The sequence below is a fragment of the Python bivittatus genome, unplaced genomic scaffold (assembly GCF_059951505.1).
Source record: "Python bivittatus isolate LINGU-HERP-01145 unplaced genomic scaffold, Pbiv_v1 ctg000850_np1212, whole genome shotgun sequence".
Classification (NCBI taxonomy): domain Eukaryota; kingdom Metazoa; phylum Chordata; class Lepidosauria; order Squamata; family Pythonidae; genus Python; species Python bivittatus.
The window spans coordinates 7,581,104-7,603,466 of record NW_028277112.1 but is presented as its reverse complement, the minus strand read 5'-3'; the positions used below and the strand labels follow the sequence as shown (position 1 = coordinate 7,603,466).

At 36.2% G+C, this 22,363-nt stretch overlaps 1 protein-coding gene across 9 annotated transcripts in view; it reads left to right on the top strand.

Moving 5' to 3' along the window:
- Positions 1–22,363, top strand: part of SSBP2 (single stranded DNA binding protein 2) — a 163,202-nt gene that overhangs the window by 40,288 nt on the left and 100,551 nt on the right. For all 9 annotated transcript variants that reach the window (XM_007422657.4, XM_025162978.2, XM_007422656.4 and 6 more), the window contains exon 2: positions 21,708–21,780. In XM_007422657.4, the coding sequence (XP_007422719.1) occupies positions 21,708–21,780 (73 nt within the window). The remainder of the gene's footprint in view (positions 1–21,707; positions 21,781–22,363) is intronic.

Below are 22,363 nucleotides of genomic sequence, written 5' to 3'. Positions count from 1 at the left end.
GAAAGATATCAGATAGTTGGATATATGCAAATATAGCATTAAGTCCTAAAGAAGGCCAAGATTTGATCTTAACAAAAAATTATCAACCAATATTATTATTGAATAATGACTATAATTTATTTATGATGATTTTAGCTGAAAGGATGAAAATGATTTTGCAGGACTTTATTCATGAGGATCAATGTGGGTTTTTACCTAAAGGACAATTAAGAGATAATATTAGAAATGTACTTGATATTTTGGAATATTCGGAACAACATAATGAAAAGCAAGCTGCATTGATCTTTCTTGATGCAGAAAAGGCATTTGATAATCTGAACTGAACTTTTTTGTTCAAAATTTTGGAAAATATGGACTTTGGAGAAATTTCATCAAATGGGTGAAATCAGTTTATATTTCACAAAAGGCACAGATAATTGTTAATGGAGAATTAACAGAACCCTGTGAGATACAAAAAGGGACAAAACAAGGATGCCTATTATCACCGTTACTATTCATTATAGCTCTTGAGGTTTTGAATAGAGATACAAGACAGGATGAGAGAATTGCTTGAGTAAAGATGAAGAGAGAAACTTATAAACTAAGGGCCTTTGCTGATAATTTGGTTGTAATTTTAGAAAACCCTCTAGAAGAAATAGAGATATTAATGGGAAAATTACAGGATTTTGGTGCACTAGCTGGCTTTAAAATTAACAGTCAAAAGACTAATGTTAACAAAAAACATGAAAAATGAAGCAATGAGGTCAAGTAGCTCAGGAGGGATTCTGCCAAGCAACAAGGCAAGAAATACAAGCAAAATGTCCAGCATTCATCACTGTGAGCTTCAGTCAGACAATTTGGCATCTTTCACTGAGCACATAGCCTTGTACAGTAGCTGAGCAGTCTTGGGAACAAATGTATTTGGTTTAAGTAATTATTGACTGGTGCTATGTGCATACCTATGCACACTCCAAAACACCTTTCTAATCAGTACAACTGCATGTATAATGGCATTGTTGACTGGTGTGTTTCATGTATAAAAGAGATTTAATTTGGTATCCTTTCAAATCTTATGTTTCAAAAGTTCATAGTTGGGCATATTGACATGACCAGAAGCTACTCTTTAAAGAAAAATTATTATGGTAGGGCTGTGAAGCACTTTGGATTGAGAAGGGAAAAGATGCTTTGGAATGCACAGAGAGTGCTGATGTTGAACTTGTTGGCAACTCTTTAAAGCAGGATTGCACAGCTGCCATCCCTAGGAAGAGACACATTTGTTTTGAGGAGGTCCAGTCAGGTACTATGTGCACACTCCTCTACAAACTGAAACATTGTTTTTCTTTTGAATCTGAAGCTCTGCACAACTCTAAAATGTAAATAATTGAGCACTGAGGTTGAAAAAGAAATTGGTCATGTGTATCCAGTGGTTTATGATTGAGCTTGCATTTGTATGAAGTATGCTTGTTTCTGACACAACACTGAATAGCTGAATTACTTCTAATGGAAACAAAGTATACTTGAGTGATTTTTTTTTCAGAATTGTTTTTCTAAATCAATCTAGGCTAATAAAGATCAGTTGTAAGAGGAGAGCCATGGTAGTTGTAGATCCACCAATATATCCTAAGCCTAAAGTGTGTATTCTGTGTGTTTTTAATTTGAGGGCCTGCTGACTATAACAGTTATGAGTTTTGGATACAGCACTTTCCACAAGCAAAACAAGGCTGCCAGGAGAAAAGCGCCACTGTCCAGTCCAGGGTTTCTCAACCAGGATTCTTTGGAACCCTAGGGTTCCGTGAGAGATCTCTAGGGGTTTCATGGGAATCATGATTTATTTAAAAAATTATTTCAAATTCAGGAAACATACTCTTGCAGAGACTGAACAAAAATCTAGTTACAACTCTTTCTGAGCTCTCTGGTAGTGTGCTGTAGGACTGTGTTTATTTCGTTGAATCTGTTCTTAATTTTTGATGGAAGATAGGGGAGACAGTTGATAACAGGTGAACGCTATATTGCAGGAAGGGAGGAATATATTGAAGGGGAGGAAGAAGTGCATTTTTCAAGAAATTAATGGACTCGTACAACTTAGTCTGTAACATCAGTCTCCCCCTCCTGTATCTTTTCCCTGCGGTTTTCCTGTAATTATTCTGTTATTTTAAATAAATTTCATACATGTTTATCCAATCATGTCTGAAGGTTCAGTGGTGATTTTTGAAGAAGAGGTGTGAGAGAGAGGACAATTCTAGAACGGACAAAACCGATAAGTTTAATGATGATAAAGAAGAATTTAAATCTTCTCAGGCATTTCCCTGCACTGGTACATCAATGGACTCAAAAAAAGTCCATCTTTACAATGAAAGCTATTTATCAATGGGTTTTACATAGACTGGTAGTCCAAGCTGTCTATTCCATTGTGCCTCATCTGTGGCAAACAACTTACAAATGCAGCAGTGGCTCCAGCAAAATTAAAAAGACACTTAACTACAAATCAGAACCATATGACAAATAAAAGTTCTGATTATTTTAAACAGCTATTGGAATCACAGAACAGAGTAAAGCTTTTGTTAATAAAATGAGAGTCAATAAAAAAGCCCAAGAAGCAAGTTATTTAGTAGCAGAACTTATTACACAGCAAAGTAAAAGTCATGCTTTGAGTGAGAAAGTAATCATGCCAACATATAAAGTGATAATGGGAAAAATGCTAAGACCAGATACAGCACAAGAAATTGAAAAGGTTCCACTATCAAACAGTACAATAAGTGGTTGTATTGATGACATGTCACATGATGCAGAAGAGGTTTTATATGATAAACTGAAGAATAGCAGCTTTTCTATTCAAGTTGGTGAGTCAACAGATTTCACCAATAAATGTCACATGGCATTTGTAAGATTTGTAAATGATGGTGAAATTCAAGAAAACTTTTTCAGCTACAAAGAACTACATGAAACATGCAAAGGCCAAGATATATTTAAAGTTTTGTCTTCATATCTGGAAACAAAAAAATCTGTCTTGGAGGAATTGTGTTGGCATCTGTACTGATGGTGCTCCATCAATGGTTGGTTCCATGAGAGATTTCGTTTCTCTTGTAAGAAAAGAAAATCCTGATGTTGTCACAACACGTTGCTTCATTCACAGAGAGGTGATGGTGTCAAAAACTCTTGGAGATGAAATGAAAAAAGTTCTGGATGATGCTACAAAAATGATTAACTTTTTTAAACAAAGACCAGTTCACTCAAGAATGTTTTAAAAACTGTGAAACCTGGACAAAAAGCACATAAGTCTCCTGTTACACACAAAGATATGGTGGCTTTTTAGCAGAGGAAGAGTTTTCAACAAGGTGTTTGAGCTTCAGGCAGAATTGCAAGAGTATTTTCTAGAAAATAGTATTCACATTTTGCTGAGTCCTTTGAAGATGGAGAATGATTGCAGAAACTAGCATACTTAGTGGACATCTTTCATCACATGAACCAGCTGAACCAGTCTCTGCAAGGCACTGGAGAAGATGTTTTGACTTCAAGTGACAAGATTCTTGGATTTAAATGAAAACTGAATGTTTTGAAATCATGTTGCAAAAGGAAATATTAAAATGTTTCCACTGCTGCTTGGGCTTGAGAGCAAGGAAGAATACCAGAAAGTCTCAAATGTAATTTGAAGGAAGAGGAGGAACTTTGTGAGCTGTGGTCTGATCGTGCACTCAAGATGAGATTCACTGATCTGCCCATGGACAAGTTCTGGATTTCTGTGAAATAAGAGTGTCGTTCCATTCATAGGAAGGCATTGAACATTTTGCTGCAGTTTTCAACTTCTTACATGTGTGAGCAAGCTTTTTCTTATTTAACAAACATCAACAGCAAAGAGAGAAATCATCATATTTCAGTGGAAGACGAAATCCCTGTGTGCTTATCTCAAGTTTGGCCCAGAATTGAGTATTTGTGCAGCAAAAACAAGCACAGGTTTCACATTAAACAGGTAAGTTTAATTCTTCATTTTTAGTTTAAGAACACTGTTAATGCATGTATACAGGCCTGTGCATGAAACAAATATAATAATTTTGTAACTTCTGGTCTATATTTGAGCCTGAATGTGCAGGGGCTCCCCAAGACTTGAAAAATATTTCAAGGGTTCCTCCAGGGTCAAGAGGCTGAAAAAGGCTGGTCCAGTCCTAAACCCATCCAGTACATTAATTATGGTGATTACAGTTCTCTTAGCTTCTTCATTCCAGCCATGTACAATACATCATGAGAATTGTGATCTGCCCCATCTTTCCTGTCACCCTTCCACGGTTGCCTGTCTTCCTGAGTGTTTCTTTCTTGCTTTCAGTCCAGTGCTGCCTATCATCATTAATTACACACATGCCAATTTTATTGCCTTAAATGAATACAATCATGAGCGGCACCTCACTGCAGACAAATAGGCAGGCAAGTGGAAGTTGCTGAGTCAAGTGGGAATATGAGGCATTGTGTGGCAGCTGATTTAACCAAAAGATAGAAGAGGGAAATTACCAGGGGAACCCCTTGCTTTGGGATTGCACTCTCTGCATGTTTGGTTTTTTCCTAGGGCTGTGCAATACTTCATATGGCAGTTGCTGCATGATCCTGGGAAAAATCCCAGATATTTTAAAGAGTTCCAGACAGATACAATATTTACACCTCTGTAGATGCCAGATCACCTTTTTGGAATAAAATCTGAAGCAATGCACAGCTGTAGTTGTTTTATGCTCTATTTGGGAATACAGGAAGCAGACCTGAAAGCATCCATCCAATGGTAGTCAAATATTTTTTGTGTATGACTAACTTTGAAGGCACCAGAACAAATATCTGTGCACATTTCCTTCTCTGCTTTGGCTGAGGGAGAGAATGAGCAGAATATGGAACTAATAAGCAGAATGTGCCCAATACTAATCAAGTGCCTCATGGTTGGAGGGATGTTTACTGAAACAAAGGACAAAAATGTCCATTGGAAACAAATGGGAGCAGTCTGAAGGACCACAAAAGTAATAGATACCAAGTGTGGCAACTGACATGACTGAGCTCCATTGAAATAAGTATAAATAAGCTACAGATAAAACAAGGGGTGGACCCTTAAAGAGAATGAAATGGGTCAAAGCAGCAGAATTAATTTATATTGAGATGGTAATTATGTTCTGATGGGCCTACTATTTATCTTTTTTAGATAGCTGAAATAAAGGAAAACCTTAGTAAAAACAGATGATCTGTGACAGACTTTGATCATAAGGAAACCATTGACAAATGGTTCTTTTGGTGATCGTTTGCACTTAAGCATTAGCTGTGGTATATATAGAGCATTGCATTCATTTTCTGCGCTGTAGCATAATTTCAAGCCTGAAAAACATAATTATTATATATGGTGATTTGTGTTTACATAGTATGCCAAACTGGGGTACCACCTTTGGGAAAAAAAAAAAATCCAGCAGAGCTTAATGAGTTTTGACAAGTAGAATTCTTATCTAGTTGTGAAGGGAACCAACATTTCTAGATTCCACCAATAATTATTATTTCCCCTAATAAAAATACTTTGTATACATAATTATTTGTTTTCAGTTATTTATATTAAGCTTAATCTGCAGACATCCCAAATGGTACAGGTGAAACATTTTTATTGAATATCTGAACACTTTCTTTAATTGTATATGAGGAACACACAAATATATTAAATTAAATTATATCAACCAGGTTCTAAAACATAAAACGTGTACACCAGAGTACATAAAATAATTTTATGCACTCACTGGAATAGAGATTTCCTTTTCTCTCTGCATGCTTTGAAAATTTACTCCATGTTTTGTTGAACTTTTCAGAAGAGCATACCATGTGGTATAACGAACTGCAACAGAAAGAAGGGAAATACTGAAATCTTTACTGAATTTTTCAGTGCTGCCGAAGAAATAAACAGTTCATCTGTAGCTAAATATCTGGTACATGGGACTGTATTGGCTTATGTTTATCCTTCCTTAATTGAGAATTTATTTCTGTAGCCATGTCTCTTTAAGTTTTAAAACTGATCCTGTAAGCCTCTTTGAACCAGGAACATTTAAAATGTGTATCACTGTTACAAACATTATGATATATAAGTTCCTATAGTATATATTAAGCTTACAACAGTATAAACAGGTAGCAGTAATAAGGAAAAGCAGTATTTTTCATTGGCTAGCAAAAATCTGATGTAGGGATTCTTCTTCTCCAAGTGTATAACTGTATCACTGTATTCCCAGTATTTTTCAAAATAATATCAGTTGCAATCCAATGACTAATTCACACTGATGTGTGAATTTGTAGTTGAATTTAGTTTGTTGTTTAAATCTAACCCAACCTCATGCTGGGTTATCAGGTCATAGCTGAGAGCATTTGATGCATTAGGCATCATGGTAAGAGGATATAGTTCTTTAAAAAGCTAATTTCTGCCAAATACAGTATATAATTGGAGCTAAAATGCACAGTCAGAAGTTGCAGATGGTAGAACAGTTCCCAATTAGGAAACAATGGTAACTTGAAAGTAGACTCTTTCCTCTTTCTTTTATCAGCCTAAGGCCACAAAAGTATGCAAAATGGCAGTCCGCTCTGATAGTTTCCTACCACCTAATCTACAAAAAAGCCTGGCCAAGGGTATGATTAAAAAGAAAACTTCTTAAAAACATTCTGAATAGGCACATCCAATTTTGTATATCCCTACTGTATTGGTAGCAGATAATCTCATCTTCCATTCATCATTTTGAGGTGACTAGAGTGAATTCAGATCTGTAATTATAGGCCCTACTGCTCATAGCTAGCAATAATATGCTGAATTACACATGCTTCCTTCTCCGCTCAGAGGCTATTCTGAATAAAATGGCCATTGGGCATAAAAACAGAACAAGTAAATTCACCCCCTATGCTCTCTTCTGGGCCTTGCAGGAATGGAAGCCTCTTTCTGTTCTGTCTCCCTAACTTTAAAATAGATTTACTTCTGATTGTGTGCTGCATTTCAGACAAAGTAAAAGCTGATAGATAATGTTCTGTCCTTTGGGGAATGGTCTATCTATATTGGTTACCAATAGGTAGAAAATCCCAAGTTTGTTCTGCTTTATTTTTGCACCAGTCTACTTTTTTAAGACGTTCATGCCAGCATTCATAAGCTTACTTGTGCATATTTCTCCTAATTTATACATCATTTACAAACCAATTTTCCCCAATGGAAGACATTTCTGTTTGTTGTTTTCACTAGTATATACATTATTTGCACTTTTTTGCTTGCACTGTGTTGAATTACAGTGCATATTTAATAGAAAAATACACTTGGAAGGGGACATTTAAAGCATCATCTCCTATTCAATGTAGGAATCAAAATTCAAGTATTTGTAACAGATAGCTGTCTAGTCTCTGAACACATCAGTTGAAGGGGACTACATCATCTTTCTGGGTAATTGGTTTCATTATCCAAATGCTCGTACTGCTACAAAGGTTTTTGTAAAACAACAACAACAACACTCAATTAGAATCTGCCTTCCTGTAACTTAAATCCATTATTCTATGTCCTGAACTCTGGAATGCTAGAGAACACCTTTACAGAAGAATATAGTTAGACAAGTTTGCAGAGGGGCTTATTTTAAATCACAGAGGAATTTAGTGGGCCTATAGTCATCCTAAGTTTACTCTCTAATCACCACCATCCTCCTAGCCAATCAAAGATAACAAACTATTTAAACCCAGGAAGTGTAACCAGCGCACAGCCCTCCATTTTATAATTCAGTGTTCCAATCATTGACTACAGCCAGTGGTTGAGCAAACCTTGCCAGATATACTAAGGTAATTGTGAGGGAACCTTGCTCCCCAAGCTTGAGCAAGCCCCAGCTGAAGTGCCACAGCTCCAGCAAAAAAGTATGAGTACTTCCTTATAAATTCCAGTGAAGTAGACTCCATGTGAGTTTAGCAGCAGGGTGGTGAGCCTACTTTTCCCCTCGATAATTTTAAGAAACTTGATTATCTAAGTAAGTTCTAACAAATAACTGCAGATGTGCTGTCAGATAGCCAGCAAGTATATGGGGACTATCCAGGATAGTATACCATATGTCATACATATATTCATCACCCTGCTAAGTAGAAGTCAAGAATGTAGGATTGGTGGAATGAGCTCCTGGTTCTAAGGGAATAAATTCCTTTAAAACCAAAGTAGCTGAACTGGAGAAGCTAGGTGATATGGAAATAGAGGTTGGTGATGGAGACCTTTGGAAATGGAATAGCTCAGCTATTCTACTCCAGTTGTGATATCTTGGAAGTCACCGAAAATGTAGTTATCAAGGCAGGAGTACATCACTACAGAGAAGAGAGAAAAAATATCTTAGACCCAGTCCTTAGAGGGTGGGCAGATATCATCTTACACTAAGAATATTGCTCTGGGTAGTGGGGATTTGATTATTAGAGATTAGAGTTATATACATGGTGAGCATGAAGACTTGCTTGCCTGAAACAAAGGTTGCAAACCATTAAATCGCCTGCTAAGGGAAAGTCAGTGGAAATGGTGTATACTGGTGATATGAAGAAAAGTAGTTGGGTGAGCCTAGAAGCCAAATTTAAGTGTTTGGGTGAGATGCTGTCCAGAACTACCTTGTTGGCTTCTTCAGAAATGCTACCTGTTCCATGCACAGGGGCAATTAAGCAGAGCTGAGCAGGCTCGGTGCATAAAAGATGTTGCTAAGAGGAGGAGCATAGATTTGTAAAGGACTGAGATACCTTTTGTGAGAAGTCTGCACAAAAAGAATAGGCTGTGCTTGAACTGGAAGAATGCTATACTGCTACTGCTTATTATCAAAAATGTCGTAGAGCAGATTATAAACTGATACCAAGGGAAAAACTGGCAGAATGCAAGGAGCATCCAGTTTGGAAAAATTACTCCATAGGATGAGGGTGACTTTTTATAGCTATTCAGAGGAGAATAGTGTAGTTTTAGTAAATGTTTGTAGTCAGTCAATAAGATCACAAAGATAAACACATATATTACAGAAAATCCAAGGGTGAGTCTGTATTTAGGTACTTGTGTGCAAATGCCAGGAGCCTCTGAGCCAAGATGGGAGAGTTGACAGGCTCAGTGTTAGAAGAAAACATTCAATGTCACAATAATCTGATAGCATGGTTATCTCAATGTATAAGCTGTATAGAAGAGACACAGAAATTCAGATTCTGGAGTTGGAGTTGTCCTTTATGTCAACGAGGGTATTGGGTTCCATAAAAGAGGAATCACAGATGGAACAAATTCTCCCACTGAATTAATGTGGATGTCAATATACAGTAAGTACGCCAGAGTAAGGCAGTATTAGGAGCATGCTTTTGCTCCCTTGACCAAGAAGCTCAAGTATAACTTCTAACTCTTGAGCTCTCCAATTTCCTCCCAGTCTTTCCCACAGTCACTTGTGTGGCCTTGATATACCAGGTAGTGAGTGGAGGCTGTTGTCTGCTGCTTCCTTGCTTCTAGACGCCTATAGCTGCTGTCAGGGATTTATCTTGGTGGCTAGGACTTCCTCAGGACTCCTTCCTATCCAGTTCTTCACTTACCAGCATCAGCCTCTGGAGTTTCAGGCTTCCTGAACATTCTTCTTTCTGATGGGATGGACAACTGCCATAGCTGGCTTCAGCTGTCAGCTGGCCTTCTTTCTTTTTATTTCTGTAATATTGCTCACCAGTCCTCCAGGGCTGAGGAAAACCATTGTTCAACTCTATTTCCTAATTTCCTTTTTCTCTCTCTGGACTTGTCTTTTTTGTGGGGCTTCTTTGAATTGGACTGCTTGCTTGCCTTCCCTCAGGTGAACTCTGGCTTCAACTGCTGCTTCTCCTTCCCCCAGCACTTGGTACATGCTGACTTCCTGCCACTGGGGAAAACAATCAAGAAGAAGAGGAAAGAGAGAGGATGAGGCTTGCTATCAACCCAATGTTTCTTCCTTCCACATGTCAAAGACCTTTAAGTCAGATAACAAAAAAAAATCAGATATGTTTAGAGTAGGAAACCAACTGGAGATTTGGATGACAGGTGCATTAGTAAAGGAGGATAGGGAAATAGCAGAAAAGCTAAATGATTTGTTATATCTTTACTGATGAGGACATGGGATTGAGGCCTATCCCTGAGCTGGCTTTTTAAGTAGGAAAACTGGACAAAGTACCCATTCTGAACCAAATTACAGCACAGAATCTGTAAAATATGATATTATAAACCCACATCAATTAATTATACTACATAAAATTCTTACTGGTTGTTGATGTTGCTAAAGGTGAAGAGTCCATGATCTGGCTAAGCTGTTAAACTTTATTCCAAAATAAAACTCTGTTGAAAGAAATTAACTTGCCCTTAAGGAGATAAGAAGCTGTCATTATACAGGATGATTTTTTAATAATGATTGTATTATTAAAATCAGTATATAGTAATTTGTACATTTCTTAAACAATAATGCATTCATTTATTCATCCAGTGCATAGTATTGGTTATTATAATGGAACATCCCATCAGGTCCAGCAGGAAAAGCATGTTGCTGGTCCCATCTAGTAAGCACTTCCATCTGATGGGACCCAGGAGGTGAGCCTTCTCTGCTGTGGCACCTGCCCTTTGGAACATCATTCCCCACCCACCCACCCACCCAAAGTGAGATTGGCCCTGACCCTGCAGTCTTTCTGGAAATCCCTTAAAATGTGATATTGTCAGCAGGCTTGGGGGTCTCGTGGAAATAGGGAACCTGCAAAATGGCTATATTGTAGGTAAAACCTTGAATGTACTCTCCTATGGTTTTGTTTATGCAGTATTTATGTTTTAATGGTTTTTAATGCTCTGTTTTTAATTGTTTTGTTTCAATTGTACACCACCAGAGTCACATCTGTGAGATGGGCAGCTATATAAATTAATTGGATGGATGGATGGATGGATGGATGGATGGATGGATGGATGGATGGATGGATAAGAGATAAAGTTATAAACCAGATTGGTAAACTAAAAATAAATCTCTGGGTCCTCATGTAATCCACCCAAGAGTTCTTAAAATACTTAAACATGAACATGTTGATATTTTCACAGAGATGTGCAACTTTTGTTTACCATTGATATTAGTTTAACATTGGAAAATAGCCAGTGTATATCTAAGTTTTACAAAGAAATTGATGGGCAGTAAAGGAAATTATAGACCAGATAGCTTTAGTAACAGACTGATCTGGTATCAGGCCATTTGCTTATGATCATCTCTCATTTGGTTCTGACAGTCATGTCACAATAAGCTTCTAGATTTTTTTGAGGTGTCAATTTTACATAAGACAAGGATGGTCCTATAGATACTGTATTTCAAAAAGCATTTGATAAGTCCTTAACCAGAGGTTTCTAAGCAAATGTAGCTGTCACAAGGTAAGAACACAAGTGATTTTATGTATTGGCAAGTGGTTTTAAAAAGCAAAAAAAAAAAATGAAGTAGGACTAAATGGATAATTTTCACATTAACAAGATATATAAAGTGGCATTTCCAGAGATTTTAGTTTGGGGACAAGTGCTTTTTAACTTGTATATAAAAGGGCTGGAGTTATAGCTGAGCAACGAGATGGCCTTGTTTGTTGATAATACCAAACTGTTCAGGGTGGTAGATTCAAAAAGGGATTATGAAGAGTTCCAAAAGTATCTTCCTAAACTGGGTGAATGGGCTTCAAAAAGACAAATGCAATTCATTGCAAGCAAGTGTACATTGATGGATGTTGGCATAAAAATTCCACATTTCACTATCCATTAACAGACTTTAACTGGCAGTGACAGACAAGAGATTCTGAGGTCATAATGGAGAACTTGACAAAAACATCAACTCAGAAGGCAACTTCTCTTAAAAAATAAATAACAATACAGATGCTAGTGTTTGATGGGATGATGACGTGCAGTTTTCTTCTGGATTTATGGAACAGCCTTAATTACCCCGTGGACATAAAGCTACTAAATAAATCATAATTAATAATAACTAGGGTTCCTGTCTTATTAGTCATCTATTCATCATTCTCTGTAAAGGAAATTCTTAATTTTTATGGCTGAAGCCTTGTGGCAAGTTCCACTTTTCAGAATGTACTCTGAGCCTGACTGAGAAGCCAAGATCTTGTGTTCTATGAGTCCATTTTAGTATGGAGGCAAAAATGAACCTCCCAATCCCACTATTAGTTACGGAGCTTGATATTTCTTGAGTGTTCTTAAGTTTTGGGTTTTTCACTGATAGCCGTGTAGTTGGCCAGTTTTTTACTTGAATTGTTTTTGTAATTTCCCACATGGTTACTGTTTTCTTATAATAAACTATATTGGGAGTTTAGAGTTGTTCAGTGCCTTGGTGATTCTTAAGCGTACAATTTCTGCTTTGGATAAGGAAGTTCATTTCTGTGAAGGAGGTCATCACTTGTTTCTTACTTGTTTTCTCCCAGAGATGTGACCCTCCCCAGTGCCATTCTTCAACTTCTGACTAAAGCAGAAGACTGCAGTATGAAAATAAAATGTGCTTTTTGTAACATTTATATTACTATTATATTTGATTTTTTCCTCATATCGACTTTTGGGATATTAAAAAGTTGCTTAAGCAGCAATAATTAAGCAGCAATAATTTTTCCCTGAATAATGACTCTGTTGTTGCAAAATATTTATAGCAAAATCGATTGCTGTGGCCTTATATTTTTGCTACTTTTATTCTTTCTCAATTCTCCCATGTTTTAAAGTGTTTATTTTAACACATTTCTTACCACTGCATTGTTATTTTTTAGAGCTACTGTTATTTTCACTTGTATCAGCATTATATCAGGCTATAAACCTTTAATACAAACCAGCCAGATCTTTTTCTTGGGTTTCCACCTCACCACTCCTACCTGACTTCCAGAGTATTTGGGATTTTGCTCTTTCTTGGGCTAGAGTTCCATCTGGGTAGTTTTCCTTTCACCAGGTGTGCCTTGAATGAGGAGATTGGGCCCCCCCCAAAAAAACCTGGAAGCTAAATGGGGCAGAACAGGAGATCTCCCTCCCCAGGAGTACATTTTTAAATAAATGGCTCCACTTTTCTTTTCAGCCAGATCTGCTAGGCCTAAGTGACTTTGGGGGGTGTGGTGCTCGTACAAATCCAACAGTGGAGTAACCAAGAATAGCATATTTCTATTTTAGTAGATGCAACAAAGTAATTACCGGAGGAATACATTCGCTGTCCCAAGCTATAGGAGCTTATATCTGCATCCCAAAGCTAGCAATGATTACCAACAAGCAAAACAAACTAAGAGTTAGAGGGTCAGAAAATGGGAATGCACATACAACTATCCAACTGAGCAAAGCAGCATCAACAAGGAATAAAACATTCTGATGCTTCTGCCTATACTTTTCCTGCCAAGCTTCCTTTAATTATTTCAATTCTCCCAGGGTTTTTGGGCAGAAGGCCTGCATTCCAGGCAGACTAAGGAAATCCTTTCTATAGTCCATTATTGCTTTCAGGACCTGCAGCTCCATCAGAATGGGGGAAAAGGATCTTCAAGCTGCTTTTTCTTCTTTGGGTCCCCTTATTTCATCTGATTGGAAAAGAGCAGTGGCTATTTTAAGAGGAAGTGATAAGTTACTAAAATTGTTTATATTTGTTGGGATGAAGGTGGGAAGTCACTTCTTTATATATTTCTTTTCTTTTTCTTTACTATTTTCTTTCTATTTCTCTATTTTTTCCTTTTTTTCTTTTCTGCACCTTTTACTCTTTTTATTTTATCCTTTTTAATTTGTATTAGTTACTGTTGTAATTATAATCTTTAATAAAATTACTAAAAAAAAAGGAAAAGTGCAGTGGCTTTTAGAATTATAAAATACTTCCATTTAGAATTAAACTGCAGGTCCATAAATCCATTATATCCCTGAAAATATCAATGATTTTTTTGTGCACTTGTGTAACAGAGCTTGGGTATGAACTCAGTCATGTATATGCATTGTTGAGGTGCTTATTTATGGAACAAGAATTTTTTAAACTGATTTTTGGCAGTTTAACTGGTATCAAAAAACCATTTGTGTTTTTAATTTCTCTTAATGTTGCCTGCTAAGCCCAGTGATTTCTTGTGCTTGCTAACATTCTGGAGAAAACATTCTTTTTTTTCCACATGTAATTTTAACTTAAATATATTCTCATAATCTTCAGATTCAGATTGATCCCACATATATTCTAAGTTAACTTTTCAGCAGTATTCTCTTTTTCTTTCTTTCGGTCAGGTCAGGTCAGGTCAGGTGAAATACCAACATGATTCTGTGCTGCTAACTAGATCAGTAAAATTTCAAGCCATAAAATGACCTACTTTTTGTTAATAGTACCGTTGGCCTGACCACTTGGAATAAGTCATAAATTGGCATGGTTGGTTCAAGAGCTATAACTCCACAAGTTGGGTAGAGACTAAAGAAACTTAGAGAGTCCATGCTTCCATAATACCAAGCCATTATAGCTTAAACTGTATAACCCTACTGGAATGGTTTGTCAGGTTGTAGCAAAAAATTACAGGTTGCGGTGTGCAGGTAACTGATTACTTTGCACTGCATTACCCAGTGAGGTTCATGGTTGAGTGAGGATTTCATCCCATGCCTAATTATTTATCTGTGTGGGGGGCTGTGTTTGGGTATGAATGAAATCATTTAATTGTTATTCCCAGTTAATGATATTGAATTAGAGAACATGTCCATTTAAATCAGGGAACCTTAGCAAAATATACAATCACAATCCAGAAAGAACCTCAACACAAAAATCTGCTTTAGTGGAAAACAAAAGTTCTTATTCCTGGGCTCTAATCTTGAATAATATGTTTTTATTGTGCAGTGGGCACTCCCAAAAAGTGGAGAGGGCTTCCACAGTTACTCCTGCTGCTTTGATACAAAATTACATTGTTCCATAGGATTGCCTTTCACCCAAAAACATTTGGGCAGGAGGGGAGCTGCCAAGCTTGCTGCATAGCAGCTGAGCCATCCATCCAATGGATAAAGACAACTTACCTCTATTCCCTCATGCTTCATTTCCATTATCAGTTTTCTTCTTTTCAGTTGAATGGAATGTTGGAAAGAAATTAGATAAAAAAGGCTCAGGACTCTGTTTTTTCTGCCTCTGACAACTGAACAAGATAAAGTTTGGTATGATGGGAGAAGCTGGCAATAGAAAGTTAAAGTTTGAAAATGATCTGAATACGGCTAGGGGCTACAGTGAAAAATATTCTTCAAAAAAATCCCCTAATATATCCCTATAGGAGACACAATTGAGCAGCAGCCTGCTAACTATTCTTAAGCCCCCCTCCTGGTCACATAACCCCAGGTGGGGTGTATATAGCCCATCCTGTGCTTCCTAGTGTGCATGTACAACAGAGGAGAGCAGAAACTTGCACATGTATAGGTGTAACATTTTGTTACGTAGAAGAAAATAGAGATGCCTTCCATGGCCATTGCTGGTAAAGAGTTTGGAAAAAAGCCACGGTCTGCATGTTTCCCCGCCTCATTATTCTTTCCAACCCAGCGAAATGTTGGAAATAAATTATGTAAAGTGGCTTAGCTTCAGTCTCTCTGATGGTCTGGCGACCAGTGGGATAATTTTGTGGAAACTGAATAGAACATGATCAAATGGGGGTGGGGGAGAAAGACTAGCAAAATATCCAAAAATAGAATAATCTGCATTGTATTTGTATTATCCTGGAAATCTGGGGAGAGGAGGTGAGTACAAATAAGGACTTTGCATATTGAAAAGTCATTTCCACAAATTATGATTATGTACAGGCAAAGAAAAGATTATGTAAAAATACCCATATGGTTACAACACTACCATTCCTAACAAGAGGTTGTGACGAGTTTTTAGAGGGGCAGAATGTTTGCTTCAGTCTGTTTAACTGTTAGAGGGAAGACATTTATTAGTAACTACTTGTTAAGAGCCATCTTGGCTGGTAAATGCTCAAGAATGGCTGGATACTTCTGTAACTATTTTGGCCAGGGTGATTGATCCCTACCTTTCAAGCTGAAGGGGGCAGTGTAAATTATATTTACATGTTATTAGTAAATTTGTAGCAGACCTAGTGCAGATCTGTAGCAGATCTGTTTAGGGAATACTTACCCAGAGGTATGTTTCTTCCTATTGTAAATAACTACAAATATTGTAAAACAGCATAAATCCCCATTAGGTTTTCCTTCCAAAGAAAGTCAAATTTTGCTAAGGGCTTCTTCCCTGTCACTTCTATTGCTAGTGAATATGGCACAACATAAACTAATATCGTGCGTGCAATCCTCATGCTTGAAAATTGTAGTCTTAAATAGAAATGTTGAGGTCTTAAATGCATACCATTTATTAGCTAATAATTGATTGATTTCTTTAATAATTTGTTTGTTTTTATTGTAATATCAAGAATACATGAATATTAGAATAGCTAGCTTATTTTATTATTAATATTTTTTGCTAAATTTTGAACAGAGGCTAAAATGACAAAGTTCAAGCTTTTTTCTATTGTTTCAGTGCAGATAACAGCTTTTCTCCATTCATTGTTGCTCTCTTTGGAAAAGACTTCTGTGTATGTTTTTTTTTTTCCTATTTTCCTCATTGTCAAGGGGAATCTCTAAAGTTAGTCGTTGGTGAAACCCATAGTCAAAGAATCCCTCATGTAGTACAACTACAATGTGTTTGAATGCTTTTAATTATCATCTGATTGAAAAAAAGACAACAGATTATTATGTGATCATTATAAAAGATTCAAGCAATTACTTTAAGTATACAACAGCATATAAAAATAATAAATACATCAAACATTTTGTATGGTAGTATTTTATGTAGTTGGCAGTGGCATTTGCAGAGGGATCAGCAACATCAAAATGATAGTTGTGACCAGCGATTGAAGACCCACCCCTTTTTAATGTGCATTGTATACATTAAAGGCACATAAAAAGGGGCAGGGGTTTGATAGCCCAATTGTACCTGCCATTTATATTGACTCCCCAAGGGACATCCCTGCTAGTAGGTGACAAGAATGAGTAGTTTTCCATGAAATATTCTGTGAGAGCTCCATTAAAAGCTGAAGTAAGTAAAAAGAAACGTGTAAACTCAGTAAGATTCTAGTAGAAATCTTCCAAATAATCTAGCTTTGGACAATTGCTGGTTAGTCCTCTCTTACAGCTCTCTTACTCTTATTCATAAGGTCTTTCATTTAAATGAAACTGACTAGAAAATATCCAAAACTATAATAGCTGAAGTGTTAGTGGATACAATATCATATTTACCCAAGAGGAAAACAGCCTGAACTTTAAGAAAGCACCTCGCTTAATACATGTCTATTATCATATTCTCAATAAATCCTTTTTAAATTATTTGGAGAAAAAACTTAGCCTACAAATAACTACAGATACTATTCAGGTGAATATATTACTTAAAATGGGTAAGTCATGATATGTCAACTGGTGAAGTAGTTAGAAAAATTAATAGCATACAAAGGTTATACACATTACAGTGGAACCTCGAGTTACGAATTTAATCCGTTCCGTGACTGGTTGCAACTTGAATTGGTCGCAACACGAGGCAAATTTTCCCATAAGGTTCAATGTAATTACCGTTAATCCGTTCCGGCGTCCGCGGACCATGCGTCAGGGGCGGAAAAACGGCCACGGACCACGCGGCAGGGCGGAAAAATGGCCGCGGACCATGTGTCAGGGGCGGAAAAACGGCTGCGGACCACATGGAACAGGCAGAAAAATGGCCGTGGACCACATGACACGGGCGGAAAATGGCCGCGGACCACGTGGCACGGGCGGGAAAATGGCCACGGACCACATGGAACGGGCGGAAAATGGCCACGGATCCGGTTCATAAGTCGAGGCGAGTTCGCAAGTCGAGGTAAATTTTTGGGGCCGGAGCTGGTCGTATCTCAAAAAATTCGTAAGTAGGGGCGTTCGTAACTAGAGGTACCACTGTACTTTGAAAACTTACACTTAGTTTAGGTAAATCTAGACTTTTTTTAAAAAAACTATATTTTAAAAATTTAAGCTTTATTTTGTTGCTGATGGTTTTAAGTAGATTTATATAGGGCTTTGTAAGCTGCAAGGTGAAACCACTGAGATGTCAAATTGAGAAGAAATCTTTTGCCTAAAGAATCCTATCATTCAGATTATTCTGATTTATGTAAAGATTATGAGGAAAATATAGTTGCTTTGTAGAAAATAGTTCGTTATTATTCATTTTTGAAAAAAAGATTGGGTGCCCCTTACTTGGTTACTACCTTTCTTTATTCTCTAAATAGAACATTATTTAGCGTGTGTAAAGTAAGAGACCTTGTTTTATGTTCCGACAAGTAACCTTCCAAAAGTACTAGAACATGCCAGTATTATCTTCTATTTCTTGGCAGCTGCTATATGAGCAAATATCCTGTGTCCCAAATTACTAAGTGTGTGGTCTTTAATTCCTAATTAACTCTATAATGCATCAGACATATGAACATGTCTATACCATGCCCTGTAGTTCAGAGTACTGTCATTGTGCTAGACACAAGTTGTCATATTAAAGAAATAGGGACTCTTTGATATCTACAAAGAAGCCACGGAATGAAATGGTAAGTATGCTATTCATGAAAGATATTTAAATGCATATCAATCACAATTATCTTTTATATATTATCATGAATTGGCAGGAAATATTGGATGTATAGAATGCTATGAACTATGCTATATTACTTAGGTAATAAGATTGTACTGATACCTGATATTGTAATGATGGAGAATAGCATCCAACTTCTAAATCCAAAGATTTCTTCTGTTCCTCCCAGGATGTAGACAGCTGAAGCACATTATCTTTTTAGTTTGAACTCCATTTGATCAATGCTGATGCATACTCTCCCTTTATGACATTGATCAGTTTACCTGTAGTGTTTATCACACAAATTGAAGCCAATATAGTTTTTAATGTTGCTATTCTTACATTGTCTAAATTCTAAATGCCTAACTCCAACTCAGCATAACATTTGATTTCACCCTATGTACTTGAAACATCTTGTCAATTTTTATAAAAAATGGAATAGCCACTAAGAGTTGCCAGCTTGCTTTCCGTGCAGGTACTTTTATTATTAACAATTCCATGATAAGCATAAGTCAACAGGTATAGCTTTATTTTATCAGCCTACTGGGAAATGCTGTAGTTAAATTTCTTCTGTAAAATAGCTATTAAAGGAAAATGAATAATAAACTCTCCTTCATATGTGTGGAGGTATTAAAAGCTTCCATTTTTGGTTTGTTCTAAGCTGCAATTTTCTACTTTTCTTAGAAATTAACAGCTGTAACTTCTGCAAGTCAAAGACAATTTTCTATTGTGTCAGACCCATTTCTTTGTTTGATACCTTGGTTTGTTAATTAACTATGGCATTTTTCCTAAGTTTTAATGAAAGAGGAAACTGCAGTTTAGAACAAACTAGAAATCCCTTCAAAAGAAATCCAAACGTGGATTTAGGATATATATATGTGTCTGTGTGTATGAATTTTAAATTTTTATTAAAGATTTTAAATACAATAGTAAAAGCAAATACAAATTAAACTCAGAAAAAGAAAAAGACAGAAAGAATAAAAAGTGCAAAGAAAGAAAAAATATAAGAAAGAAACAGAAATAAGTAGAATAAGATAAGGAAAAAGAAAAATATGTGAAGAAGTGACTTCCAGTCTTCATCACAAGTAAAAACAAATTTGATAACTCATCACCCTCTATAAAGTTACACACAAATATTTCTTCTTCCCATAACCCATCCCTTCTATATGCCAAACTATAAATCAATTTTTTAGTCCTGGTGTCAACAAAAAAAGTCCATAAAGGGTTACCAGAGCTTTATAAAAACATATCTTGTTTTAACCTTGATCAAACAAACCAACTTTATATTCCTTTCTTTTACTTCTAACAGTCTTGATATTTAATTCATTCAGATGTTGTCTTTTTTTTTTTCCCATCACAAAGACTTTCCTGAGCTTTAACAGACCTCTTTTGTATATACAGTGGAAAGTTATCATCCAGGTCATTGTCTTGGTTTGTCTTTTGAATTTCCCCTTTGATTTTCAAAGCCTTAACTAACTTCTTTTGTGCATCCAGTAAAAGGTCTTTATGAGAGCATTCTCTTGACTCTTCTCTATCTGGTAATCCACACTTTCTCCTGTCATTTGCATTTCAAGTTTGAGTGCCTTGTCTATTTAGTAATCCACACTTTTTTTTATCCAATATTTCTGATTCCACTATTTCTGCATTGAGCAAAATTTGTTTCACATCTATCATTCCTTCATTATCATCTAGACATAGTCTATTCTAGAAGACTATAGAAGCAGACATCATTACTGATATTGTAGCTACTAATTTCTGGCCCCATTCTTTGAAGATTTCCTTTAATATTTCAAATGTTATAGTATTTTGTGTCATTTTGTAAATCTCAATCCTAAAGGTAAGATTTTTCTTGTTTGTTTGTTTCCTTTTTTTGCTTGGACTTTAGTCCCCTCTAGTGTCCAATTTAAATCATAAGGTCTCTTATCTCTGTTATGACTTACGGTAATCAAAATAATACCGGTTCTCATGAAAAACTGTTTATTTTATATGTTAATTCCAAAATCTTATAGTAAAAGTTTCAATATTCCAAATTTGTCTGGACCCTTAATTCGTTTATAGTTTTCCTAGTTCAAAATCTTGTTTAGCTTTTTGATGTTTATTTCAAATTCTTTTTCTAAAAGTTAATTTTTCTTTTGTTCAAGAATAAAGATATACTCACCAAGTGACTTTTCAGGCTTGTAATTTTGAAGATCTCTAATAGCCTTAAGATATTTAAATAAGCAATTTCCAAACATGATTAGAAGCGAGGTTAGTGAACTTAGTGTCCTTTAAAAGGCCCTGGCTGCAGTTGTAAGCTTGATGATTTTGTCTCCTGACACTCAGACCATTGGAGATGTCTATCCTGTGGTCTGCTCACAAGGAGCAGCCTTCCAGAGTACATGTGGGTGATCTTTGGTCCTCTCCTTATCTAGAGAGGTTTTGAAGAACCGGTCTACTCACTGGTTCTTCAGTCTTTGCTGAAGTCATTGCCTCCATTCTTCATGGAGATGTGTTTAGCTTGCCATGCCTCCACCAGAAGTCCCAATTTGGGACTGATATTTTTGTATGAACTGAGTCTCTGGGCCAGGTACATCTGACTTAGTAATATCTTCTGATAAGGATTTAGCTACAGAACTGCAAAGTTAGAATATGAAAGGGTATCGCTGTACAATTTCTCTCTCCTCGGTCTCTCTGACATACTATTAAGAAGAACGGTCTTGGCTAGAATTGGTCTCATCACAACTATTTCAAGGGTGTTATCAGTTCTGGATAACTCTGGGTTGTTCCTCTTGAAGGTATAATGATGATGATGTTCACAAATTAAATAAGAATTGAAAAGATGTTATGGCTAAGAACTTTTTATCAATGTTCTGTGCTGCTGTAATTACAGATATGGTGTATTGTTTACTGTAAGCATAGCTTGTGTGGATAAATATAGATTAATAGTAACTGAATATTTCTCCAACTGGGCATACGTTCAAGATAATAAAATATTGACAGACTCTGCTTTTTGTATAAAAGCTTTTTTAGCTGTGCTATGATTTTCCCTATCTATAATGTTTTGATGTAAAATATACCTATAGTGTGTTTTTCTCTATTTAGCATATCTTGCAATCTATTTGTTTTGGAATTATTAAATAATTAGACTTTTAATAGGTTTTCTTCTGTTTCCAGGTTAGCACTATATGTATATGAATATCTTCTCCATGTAGGAGCACAGAAGTCTGCACAGACGTTTTTATCAGAGGTATGTTTTCTAATCTTTTTCTATCTTTTGAATCAGTAAGCTTTTTTTATATTAAAAATTATCAGTCACTCTATAAAGAACACAGGTTCTCTTACATATACTATAGATGCTTATAGGTATATCATTATTATCATTATTGATTGCGATAATTTTTGAGGCCATAAAAATTGTAATAATGTTATTTAGTTGTGTTGGAAAATATCAAGTAAGAGTCACTGGGCTTGAGGCATTATTTATCACTGTTGAAATAGTCTTCTTTTAAGACCAAACTAAAAAGGAAAATAAAAATGGGGGGGGGGAGGAGGTAGTTAGCGTAAGACATTATTTTATTTTGACTCCTAAGCCCCAGACCTTTTCCAGGCTACTCCAATCTAAGAGTTTCATGGGCTTTTTTCCAGCCTAGACTACTGCTGGGTGTGGCACCTATACTAATGGTTAAAGAACACTATTCTATTTGGTCATTTCCATGTAAAATGAAAATATTAGATCAATGTTGCCAATTATTACCCAGGGCATCAAATACTAGCCTTTGTTTCGCTTGCATGAACTCACTATATCACTATCTATAATTGTATCATTTTAT